Source organism: Oncorhynchus mykiss, chromosome 26 (assembly GCF_057628025.1).
Source record: "Oncorhynchus mykiss isolate SJ-2025 chromosome 26, ASM5762802v1, whole genome shotgun sequence".
NCBI lineage: Eukaryota > Metazoa > Chordata > Actinopteri > Salmoniformes > Salmonidae > Oncorhynchus > Oncorhynchus mykiss.
Genome location: NC_143047.1, coordinates 35,658,320 through 35,670,577, shown reverse-complemented (window position 1 = coordinate 35,670,577; position 12,258 = coordinate 35,658,320). Strand labels below are relative to the sequence as shown.

Below are 12,258 nucleotides of genomic sequence, written 5' to 3'. Positions count from 1 at the left end.
AAATGATAAACTTGGATTAGCTAACACAACGTGGCATTGGAACACAGGAGTGATGGTTGCTGATAATGGACCTCTGTACGCCTATGTTGATATTCCATAAAAAAAACTGCTGTTTCCAGCTACAATAGTCATTTACCACATTCACAATGTCTACCATGTATTTCTGATCAATGTGATGTTATTTGAATGGATTTTATTTTTTATTTTTTTTCAAAAACAAAGACATTTCTAAGTGACCCCAAACTATTGAACGGTACTGTATGTGTTATTCTGTGTGTGTCTGGGAGCATTTTCTATCTGAATTAGTGTTTACATGTCTTCACATTTTACTGTGTATGTTCTGATGACTTTATTCAGTATTGACTGTCTCTCTCTCCTGACCCACTCACTCTCTCTCTCTTTGTCTCTGTCTCGCTCTGTCTGTCTGTCTCTCTTTGCCTGCCTGTCTCTCTCTGCCTGTCTCTCTCTGTCTCTGTGTGTAGGATCCAGACAGTTTTGGTTCTATGTTGGAGTTGTCGTGGAAGGGTTCTAAGACCGTGGACCTGGGAGGAGGAGAGACAAGAACCTTCCTAAAGGATGGAGACGAGGTCATTCTTACAGGTGGATGGAACCCTATTATACACACTGATACAGACAGAACCTCTACAGAAACCATGATACAACCTTACTGAGCTCTCTACAAACACTGTTACAGACAGAACCTCTACAGAAACCATGATACAACCTTACTGAGCTCACTACAAACACTGTTACAGACAGAACCACTACAGAAACCATGATACAACCTTACTGAGCTCTCTACAAACACTGTTACAGACAGAACCTCTACAGAAACCATGATACAACCTTACTGAGCTCTCTACAAACACTGTTACAGACAGAACCACTACAGAAACCATGATACAACCTTACTGAGCTCTCTACAAACACTGTTACAGACAGAACCTCTACAGAAACCATGATACAACCTTACTGAGCTCTCTACAAACACTGTTACAGACAGAACCTCTACAGAAACCATGATACAACCTTACTGAGCTCTCTACAAACACTGTTACAGACAGAACCACTACAGAAACCATGATACAACCTTACTGAGCTCTCTACAAACACTGTTACAGACAGAACCTCTACAGAAACCATGATACAACCTTACTGAGCTCTCTACAAACACTGTTACAGACAGAACCACTACAGAAACCATGATACAACCTTACTGAGCTCTCTACAAACACTGTTACAGACAGAACCACTACAGAAACCATGATACAACCTTACTGAACTCACTACAAACACTGTTACAGACAGAACCTCTACAGAAACCATGATACAACCTTACTGAGCTCTCTACAAACACTGTTACAGACAGAACCTCTACAGATACCATGATACAACATTACTGAGCTCTCTACAAACACTGTTACAGACAGAACCACTACAGAAACCATGATACAACCTTACTGAACTCACTACAAACACTGTTACAGACAGAACCACTACAGATACCATGATACAACCTTACTGAGCTCTCTACAAACACTGTTACAGACAGAACCTCTACAGAAACCATGATACAACCTTACTGAGCTCTCTACAAACACTGTTACAGACAGAACCTCTACAGAAATCAAGAGACAAGTCTTGTTGTTTAGATGTACATTTTGGTCATTTAGCTGACAGTCAGTGCATTCAACAATGAAACTGTATTGCTCAGTTGGTAGAGCATGGCACTTCTATTGCCAGGATTCAGGGTTTGATTCCCGGGACCACCCATATATAAAATACTGTATATGCACACATGTGGTGTGGCTTTGCATAAAAGTGTCTGCTAAATGGCATTCATTATTATTATATGAACTTACGTTAGCTAGGTTAGACTACCACATATCACTGTAAGTAGAACATCCCTCTATAAAGCAGCCATCAGCTCCATCAGTCCTAGTCAGAAAAGAGGAAGTGTTTGGGAAGGCAGGTGGAATAGGGTGCTAGTTTTTCTTCCTTCTAATATTAGTAGTTAAATCAATTCTTCAACTTGATTGATCTGACATGTCTTAATGGAACCAATGGGATATTCTTAGGAGTGCAAACCCCTCCCATCAGGAACTTCAATCCTATTTGAACCTCGGTCTGTCACCTATGTGTTAGTGACCACAGCTTCTATTAGCCACCGTTCACACAGACACACACACACGTTCCGACGCTCCTGTTGGTCTGTGTTGTCCTTCATTTATTTTTCCCTCTCTCACTCGTCTCTCTCTCTCTCCCCCCCCCCCCTCTCTCTCTAGGTTACTGTGAGGGGAGTGGGTATAGGGTGGGTTTCGGACCGTGTGCGGGGACCATTCTACCAGCCCTGTAACCCTGAGAATCATCCACCCTCAATGTCTCTTCCATCCTGGGGGGAGTAATGTTGTTACTGAAGTCCTTTAAAAGGGAAAATCTGGGATTTTAAATACAACAGATCAGTTGGATGAATGTACGTACCAATCCAGGATTGACTCTTTAAATGTTCATTTTAATTCTTGTTTATCATTCTAAAGTATTGTTGCCAGAAGCAGTGTTATATTCCATAATGTTGTAACTATGTGGTTTGGGACCTGACATCTAAAAAACTATAAATGTTTAAACCCTCCTGTGACTTTGTGTTTTGTTTTCATCCTATTGACTTACTGAGTGACGTCTTTATGGTGTAAAATACTGTAGTTAAAATCTGTACAAAAGTACCATGAAAGGCATTACAATCTGAAAGTATCATTTAATTTGACACTTTTCTTGAACAATGTGCGTTATGAAAAGGGGATTATTTAACTAGAGTTTAATAAACTGAGCGATTCATAAATAGTGGCCTTTTTATTTTGCACTTTGCTGAAGTGGCATTTTAAAACAGATTCTTTTGCACAGATTTGAATATTGTTGCACCATGAACATATTGCCCACTGTCTAGTACCCCTTACCTCACGAGTCAGGCCTGGTGTTCTCTTTTAGGTAATATCTGTAATGAATATTATTTTACTATGTTGTTGGCATATCTAATCAATAAAGCCGTCATGTGTTTATGAATTAATTTATTTGGAATGAAAGCTTATTTTGTTGACAGGGGGAATGGAAGCTTGTTTTGTTGACAGGGGGAATGGAAGCTTGTTTTGTTGACAGCAGGGAATGGAAGCTTGTTTTGTTGACAGCAGGGAATGGAAGCTTGTTTTGTTGACAGGAGGAATGGAAGCTTGTTTTGTTGACGGGGAATGGAAGCTTGTTTTGTTGACAGGGGGAATGGAAGCTTGTTTTGTTGACGGGGGGGAATGGAAGCTTGTTTTGTTGACGGGGGGGAATGGAAGCTTGTTTTGTTGACAGGGGGAATGGAAGCTTGTTTTGTTGACAGGGGGAATGGAAGCTTGTTTTGTTGACGGGGGGAATGGAAGCTTGTTTTGTTGACGGGGGGAATGGAAGCTTGTTTTGTTGACAGGGGGAATGGAAGCTTGTTTTGTTGACAGGGGGAATAGAAGCTTGTTTTGTTGACAGGGGGAATGGAAGCTTGTTTTGTTGACAGGGGGAATGGAAGCTTGTTTTGTTGACAGGGGGGAATGGAAGCTTGTTTTGTTCCTTTGACTTTTCAAAAATAGCTAGGGCTTTAAAATGATGATAAAAATTGGGAGACATTTTGGGGTTAAAGGGGTTGAAATGTTTCTAGAAGTGACACATGGTTGAATGAGAGACATGTCAAAATGCTGAATGTTAGCACTTTAGCAAGCCTTTATATTTAACAAAACTCTGATTTATTGAATTCTCCATGGCTATGTTTACACAACCACCTGAAGAACCCACTTCTGTTTTCTCTCCATATCCAATCTTTTTTTCTGACTGTTCACACTCTGTTTTACATCTGACCAATATATCAGATTTGCACGTTCAGGATGTAACCTTTGTAGTAGCACACAGATACAATGCTCATTTCCTGTCACTGTTCCTTCACATTTTGACCGTGGTTGTCATGGTAATGGCAGGTCATGTACAAATACTTCAGAGCAAAACAAATCTGATTTTTGAGCTTCCAGACTGAGGTCACATGTGGAGCCGAATTGTTTCAGGATTGAGATCCAAATAATTGGCAAAAGATAGAGGGGGAGAGGAATCAGCTAACTTCCTACATTTCAACACATTTTGCCATGGTGCAGAGACATTTTGCAGTTTTATAATGCTATTCTATACATTTTGTCATGAGGCTAAAATAAAATGTTGCAGTTTTAAAGCTAATTTCCTGCAATTTTACACTTTTTGCTCTCACACGCTATCTAGGGGCCCCCGACCTCCAAGTCTGTCCGTCCCTGTTTGTGTCAGATATAGACATTTCTGGATATTTTGTGCCGCAGTGCATTTTACGACACCAGGCAAGTTTCACAATGAACAATACTTTATTTGGAAAAGGGTAGGCAGCACTAATTCTGAATCATTTCAGAATGATAAATGGCATTTACTTTTTATTAGTCATTAGTCTCCAAGACAAATACAATTCTGCCTTTTTTCTTCCTTTAGGATATTTAATGGTTGGCTCCCGAGTGGCGCAGCTGTCTAAGGAACTGCATCTCAGTGCAAGAGGTGTCACTATAGTACCTGGTTAGAATCCAGGCTCTATCACAGTCGACCCTGATTGGGAGTCCTATAGGGCGGTGCATAATTGGCCCAGTGTTGTTTGTGTTTGGCCGGAGTAGGCCGTCAGTGTAAATAAGAATTTGTTCTTTACTGACTTAACTCTTTAAATAAAGCATAAAATAATTGATAAGACACTGGAGTATGCAGACCTGGGGAATTTAATTGGCACCCTATTCCCTACATAGTGCACTATGTAGGGAATAGGGTGCTATTTGGAGCACAACCTTTCCTTTGTGCACTTGCCCTTTATGTAGGTATACGATATTGACGTTTGTTTATATGTAAAATAGCAAGACCGGATTTTATTTCAAAATGTGTAATGGAGACATTGGCTTTGCAGTCTTTTGATGTATCATTGGGTGTTCAATACAAAATAACAGTTAATTCAACTTGATCTTATATTCAGAAGCTATGTTTTACGTTGTGGCCCAAGCTTGAAGTGGAAATGTAGGCTTCTATATTTGACTGGGGAAAAGTAGCACTAAAAAAATGTTTAGAACGAGCGGTGTGCATATTGTAAAAAAAATACTTTTCATGGCCCTGAACATGATCAAACAGATTCATTCCCCAATAAAGCTGTTCTATCAAAAAACTGTTTCGTTGTTTATAATGCATAAAACATTCACCTTAGTTTAATACTCATGCCAGTCTTAAACTGGAGAGAAATTGTGTCAGATATCTCTCCCTTCCACCTTGATAAACAAGTTCCTGAGAGAAGTTACGGTATACTTGACATTGTTTAAATGAATGTCGTAGTTAACATGAATCAATCCATGAATTGATTAGGCTACATGTTACTGTCTGTAATAAAGGTATTATTGTGCAGTGATGAACAAACACTACATACAATACAACACAGAGACACTGTAAAGACATTCCAATAATAAACAGACCTCATACACATGATCACATGATTCTCCTTCTGGTTAAGATACTGGATATCAGCTGATACAGCACAGATATAGAGAACATTCTGAAATTAATGAATAGTCATGATTAGAAATTACAGATTACATAACACATATAACTACCAGATTATGTTTGTTAATGAGCAGCATGCCAAACCAGCCTATAAAAAGTATAAATGCAGATCTAGACTAATAATGGCCAGGTATTTGTTCTTGTCAACAGTCTCCACAAACTGATCCTTTGTTGAGGGGAAGGAAATATTGACTGACCATAATCATTCATACATTTTGTTTCTGCCCTCAAATGTGCTCTGGCAGTCATATTTTCATTGTGAATTGAGCTGAATTGACAAAGCTGCATCAGTGTCCCAAAAATGTATCAGGTCTCAGAATCTGAAGAAAGGTTCATTTCCTCTGACACTGTTGCATCAACGTTGACCAGTTTAGACTGAGAGGCAGTGTTACTCCACCTCCTTTTGACACAAATGAAAATGCCCAATAGAATAACAACCAGCAGCATCACCAGTAGAACTGAGAGGGTGGATAGGTGAACTCTCTCTGCCCCAGACTCCCAACTGACATCCAGCTTGTTGTCCAGACTGAGGTGAGAGGCAGTACAGGTGTAGTTGTGTCTCTTCTTTAGCTCCTCAGTACTGACCTCCAGACGCTTCCTCAACTGGTAGGTCCCGTCTCCACTAGGCAGAACCTCCCCTCCTGTCAGATCCTGTTCTACCACTGGCTGGCCGTCTCTCAGCAGGGTCAGGTTGATGTGGCGGGGGTAGAAACCAAACGCCAGGCAGCTCACCTGAAACCCTCCAGAGACCTCTTTCTTTATCAACCTGAGTCTGGGAGGAACTTTACGCATCACAATGTTCTTCTCTCTCTTCAGGATTTTTTTCAGTGATTTTATACAAATAGGAAGGTAAACATTCTCATAAAGTGTTCTTTCATATGCTTGCCTCATCCCATCCCATCCTAGTAGTAGTTTCCCAGCATCGTACGTAAAATGTGTCATGTTGTAATATAATGTTCGATCTGTATAAATGGCATTGAACGCATCCTTAAACATGACCAAGGCTGGTTCTCCATTGTCCAACATCTCACAGCCAGTTCATTTTTGCTGAACTTGAACACCTTCCGTGAGATTAAAGTGGTGCTTTAGTTCAAATGATCTGTCTTTCATGCTCTGGTATATTACTCCAAATACATGAGCTCCGTCCTGAGCTTCATCGTCCTTGTTTCTTTCTGTGATATGTTGTCCCCTGTTGACAGACTGTTTGTCATTGGAGTCATAGTAAGCCACTTGAACATCGTCCAACATTAACACAACCGTAAACTCAGGGAAAGGCGTCTCTCCGGTGATGTAGGTTGCAAGTGCCCACAGAGAATGTGATCCTGAACCTGGGAGAGAAGTGAAATTATACACAATTGTGGACATTTGACATTTTATAAGAAAATGGAAACATAGATTAGCCAAATTGTTTTACCTGAGCATAACCCACTAATTAGCCTAATCTGTTATTTTTTATTTTGTTGTCATGGAGGACTGATTGGGCTCATTGCTTCTCGTTGAGAAAGAAAAACGAGATGGTCATTTTCCATTAAGAAAATAAAAGCCCCACTGGTGGTCTTCTTAAATTAAACTAGTTTATGACGTATGGAGCATAATACCACAGGGGAGTTTAGAAGGGAGGAACTCAAACGTTCATTCCAAAGGTTGGGATCCGCAGCTGTTGTTGGAGCGCATTTTCATTGGCTGTCTACTGGGGCATATTCTCACATTTCAGTTGACTGCATTCAGTTGTGCAACTGACTAGGGCTGCGTTTCAAACTCATAAAAGACACCCTCGTCCACTTGCCTTATGCCCTTGGGGGAATCCCCGCAGCCATATTTGTTGTCGGTCCAAACGATTAGCCAAGCAAGGGACGTTTGCAACATATAAGCCCCTCAGCCCTCAACATATAAGCCCCTCAGCCCTCAACATATAAGCCCCTCAGCCCTCAACATATAAGCCCCTCAGCCCTCAACATATAAGCCCCTCAGCCCTCAACATATAAACCCCTCAGCCCTCAACATATAAGCCCCTCAGCCCTCAACATATAAGCCCCTCAGCCCTCAACATATAAGCCCCTCAGCCCTCGTTTTTAATGGAGTTTGCGAGTGTACAATTATGTTCACTTTGAAGCCTTTATAAACCCCATAATTCAATTCACAATGTTTGTACATCTGCTAAGAAAAGTCAGCAAAAACGTAAAACCTCAATGTCAATATGGAGTCAACATACAAATGTAAGTAAAAACAAATGTAAATAAGTCAGAAATTGTGCTACTAATGCACATGAAGGCACAAACACATCTCGTAAAAGTAATGATGTTTTTGTTCGGTCAGCTTTTGGAAATTGGAGAAATAACGTTAGTTAGCTAATTAATTTGATAGCGATCATACATTAGGCATAATAATAATTATTATATAATTAATAATTATATAGTAAATTTAAGTACTAAAATCATAATTGACTGTAGTGCATATAAAGCACCCACAAGCTACATGTGGCTCAAAACACAACGTGGGATGAACGAGTGACGAATTTCCGAGCAAGGGAGGAGGTAATGATTTTTAAATGGACTTGCCCGGAAATTCGTCACTCGTTCATCCCGCGATGATTGCCCCTTGCCCTGCAAGTGTATACCCGTCAGAAGTCATGATACGTCATCAGAAGTGTCCACTTAATTTGAGGGCACAGGGGATAGGCCGTGTCTTTCAAGTGTTTGGAATGCAGCCAAGAAGATATAGAGAGCAGCAGTGTGATTCGCATCATCAATGCGCCATTTAGCCTAGATATCAATTATATCAGTATAGTCGGCACACTACTCCCCAACCCTGTAAACAGTTATGGACATTTTACATCGTCTGACATAATAAATCGTTAAATGAGTAAGCGACAAAGTTAAACCCTTACCTGCGTTGACAATGGTGTAAAATGAAAAAACAAACAAAAAGACAGACAGTTTGCCCATGATTTTGATAGTGTAGCCTCGCATAGCAAAAAGTGAGTCTGTCAGATTTTCCTTTCCACTTAGACTCAATTCTTGCTACGCAATCGGCTGTCAGACTTTCTCTTTCACTTAGCCAACTGCCAATGGCGACCCGTCATTCAGGGCAGGTGGGGCAGAGCAATAGGCTTGCCTGTTTTGCATGTTCTTTTAGCATTAATGTCCCATATCAGTGTCACATATCAGTTTGCAAACAATGTAAAAAATATAGATATTTTAAATATAGAAATATAGGCTTGCCTGTATAAATATACATAAAAATATCTAACAAATTCTTATTTTCAATGACGGCCTAGGAACAGTGGGTTAACTGCCTTGTTCAGTGGCAGAACGACAGATTTTTACCTTGTCATCTTGGGGATTCGATCTTGCAACCTTTCAGTTACTAGTCCAACGTTCTAACCACTAGGGTACATCACAGAGCATTGCGCAGTGATTGGCTCAGTGTTCTGTCACTCATGGGGATACTACGTCACCGAAAAGTCTTAAGGGTAGACCTCAAACTTTAACCCCTTGGATGCTACCATAGAGTTACATTAGATGTGCCCATCCAAGAAGGCTCAAGGTCATTGGCCACAGATAAAATTACGTCAAATCACGTTATATCTACAGTAGCTTTGATTGGACTGATCATGTCAACATCATACTTTCAAAATCTTAGCTAGTAGACATCATCATGAATCAAGTCGACAATCTACTGGCAAATCCTTTTTAATCCTTGTCATATGAAGAGAATTAATGAAGAGAAATTATAGATAAAGCGTATCGGTGCTCATCGGCCATTGTACATAAACATTACACAAGTTTGAAATCGCTAATTCAACCATGAGTGGTTTGGAAGAAATCAGTGACAGTGGATGTGTGGTCCCAAATCTGGGATTAAGTTCTTTCCCAATTTTAAAATGATAAACATTCAACATTGGCCATGCTGTCAAAACAACTGTTAACTCAGAACTGCGAAAACCTGACTTCAGTGAGTTCAAGACAACTGGGAAGTCAGGAATAAATGAGCTAAGACTGTGAAAATACGTTTTGAACGGTCATCCAACTCGGAATTGTAAATCTGGCCTCTTTCTAGAGCTACGACCTGAAGATCAATGACGTCATCATGATTCAACGTAGTTTTTTTCCAGAGTTCCCAGTTGTCTTGAAAGCATCATCAATCCAGAGAATGTCGGACTTTGATGACAACATTTGCCCACGAAGGGCCGCCGCGCCACCTTCCTGTTCAAGTGAGAACAGCAAAACAAGGTGAGTCCAAAAATGCATTTTATGGTGCTGCATAAATGATGTAATATGGCAGGGATATACAGTGCCTTGCGAAAGTATTCGGCCCCCTTGAACTTTGCGACCTTTTGCCACATTTCAGGCTTCAAACATAAAGATATAAAACTGTATTTTTTTGTGAAGAATCAACAACAAGTGGGACACAATCATGAAGTGGAACGACATTTATTGGATACTTCAAACTTTTTTAACATATCAAAAACTGAAAAATTGGGTGTGCAAAATTATTCAGCCCCTTACTTTCAGTGCAGCAAACTCTCTCCAGAAGTTCAGTGAGGATCTCTGAATGATCCAATGTTGACCAAAATGACTAATGATGATAAATACAATCCACCTGTGTGTAATCAAGTCTCCGTATAAATGCACCTGCACTGTGATAGTCTCAGAGGTCCGTTAAAAGCGCAGAGAGCATCATGAAGAACAAGGAACACACCAGGCAGGTCCGAGATACTGTTGTGAAGAAGTTTAAAGCCGGATTTGGATACAAAAATATTTCCCAAGCTTTAAACATCCCAAAGAGCACTGTGCAAGCGATAATATTGAAATGGAAGGAGTATCAGACCACTGCAAATCTACCAAGACCTGGCCGTCCCTCTAAACTTTCAGCTCATACAAGGAGAAGACTGATCAGAGATGCAGCCAAGAGGCCCATGATCACTCTGGATGAACTGCAGAGATCTACAGCTGAGGTGGGAGACTCTTACCGTAGGACAACAATCAGTCGTATATTGCACAAATCTGGCCTTTATGGAAGAGTGGCAAGAAGAAAGACATTTTTAAAGATATCCATAAAAAGTGTCGTTTAAGGTTTGCCACAAGCCACCTGGGAGACACACCAAACATGTGGAAGAAGGTGCTCTGGTCAGATGAAACCAAAATTGAACTTTTTGGCAACAATGCAAAACGTTATGTTTGGCGTAAAAGCAACACAGCTGAACACACCATCCCCACGGTCAAACATGGTGGTGGCAGCATCATGGTTTGGGCCTGCTTTTCTTCAGCAGGGACAGGGAAGATGGTTAAAATTGATGGGAAGATGGATGGAGCCAAATACAGGACCATTCTGGAAGAAAACCTGATGGAGTCTGCAAAAGACATGCGACTGGGGCGGAAATTTGTCTTCCAACAAGACAATGATCCAAAACATAAAGCAAAATCTACAATGGAATGGTTCAAAAATAAACATATCCAGGTGTTAGAATGGCCAAGTCAAAGTCCAGACCTGAATCCAATCGAGAATCTGTGGAAAGAACTGAAAACTGCTGTTCACAAATGCTCTCCATCCAACCTCACTGAGCTCGAGCTGTTTTGCAAGGAGGAATGGGAAAAAATGTCAGTCTCTCGATGTGCAAAACTGATAGAGACATACCCCAAGCGACTTACAGTTGTAATCGCAGCAAATGGTGGCGCTACAAAGTATTAACTTAAGGGGGCTGAATAATTTTGCACGCCCAATTTTTCAGTTTTTGATTTGTTACAAAAGTTTGAAATATCCAATAAATGTCGTTCCACTTCATGATTGTGTCCCACTTGTTGTTGATTCTTCACAAAAAAATAGTTTTATATCTTTATGTTTGAAGCCTGAAATGTGGCAAAAGGTCGCAAAGTTCAAGGGGGCCGAATACTTTCGCAAGGCACTGTATGTATACTGTCGCTAAGAAAGTAATACTAAGTGTATGTTGTGTAGTAAGATGTTAGTAGGCCATGTGCCTCACCCTAATCATTTGGTCTATTTATCCCTCTTAATTTTGCCTACTGTTCTGACTTGGTGGTGCACATCTAGCCTATAACCTGTTTTAGAGAAATGTAATTATTGAATATTGTAAAGCTTTCATTGTCTGCTTATTTATCATACGGTTCTGACTTGGTGTAGAGGGAAAACACTGTAAGAACCGTCCATGTTCTGAATTCTGTCACAATACATTTCAAAATTGCTGAACAAATAGTTATATTGATTACGTCCGTCCTAGCTCGCTCATTAATGTCCTAATCAAAATTACGGATTGCCTCTTATTCGCTTGTCATCCCCTTATGCCATAGTTTGTACATCTCAATACTTATTAGAAACCATATTTGTTTAAACAAGTCAGCCATATCAGCTATGTTTTTTAAAATCCAGTAAATGAGGCTGAATTAACTGCTTTGCTGCCGGATAAGGCTCCGCTGATGGCCAGGTGTAGCAATGGTAAGATGTTGAGACTGCTGTTGGGACAGCTTTATGGAGGCCCTAACTGTTTGTGGGCACCGTTTGTCACCGTTATAGTTTAATTCATGTATTGTTAAGTGTTGTTGTGTAGTGGCATTGCTGGCATGCATCCCACTTATTATTAGTTTTGCCCCATCAAGATTTACATGCTAAAATCGC

The 12,258-nt window shown here is 40.3% G+C and overlaps 2 protein-coding genes across 4 annotated transcripts in view; one reads left to right on the top strand and one right to left on the bottom strand.

The window, feature by feature from the left end:
* Positions 1–2,629, top strand: part of LOC110506880 (fumarylacetoacetase) — a 39,038-nt gene extending 36,409 nt beyond the window's left edge. For all 3 annotated transcript variants that reach the window (XR_016492332.1, XM_036963664.2, XM_090222871.1), the window contains exons 13-14: positions 483–600; positions 2,286–2,629. Coding sequence is in view for 2 of the 3 variants with exons in the window: in XM_036963664.2 (XP_036819559.2) it covers positions 483–600; positions 2,286–2,356 (189 nt within the window). In the remaining variant the exon portion in view is untranslated. The remainder of the gene's footprint in view (positions 1–482; positions 601–2,285) is intronic.
* A 2,285-nt stretch (positions 2,630–4,914) lies between these two features.
* LOC110506871 (major histocompatibility complex class I-related protein 1) lies at positions 4,915–8,672 on the bottom strand. Its single transcript, XM_090222872.1, has 2 exons — positions 8,513–8,672; positions 4,915–6,953 (listed from the first exon to the last, which is right to left on the bottom strand). The coding sequence occupies exon 2, from the start codon at positions 6,649–6,651 to the stop codon at positions 5,932–5,934; it is 720 nt and encodes a 239-aa protein (XP_090078998.1). The 5' UTR covers positions 6,652–6,953; positions 8,513–8,672; the 3' UTR covers positions 4,915–5,931.
* Positions 8,673–12,258: the final 3,586 nt, after the last annotated feature.

Excerpts from the sequence above, each read along its gene's own strand:
- LOC110506871 (XM_090222872.1), bottom strand. The coding sequence starts at position 6,651 with ATGTTGGACAATGGAGAACCAGCCTTGGTCATGTTTAAGGATGCGTTC.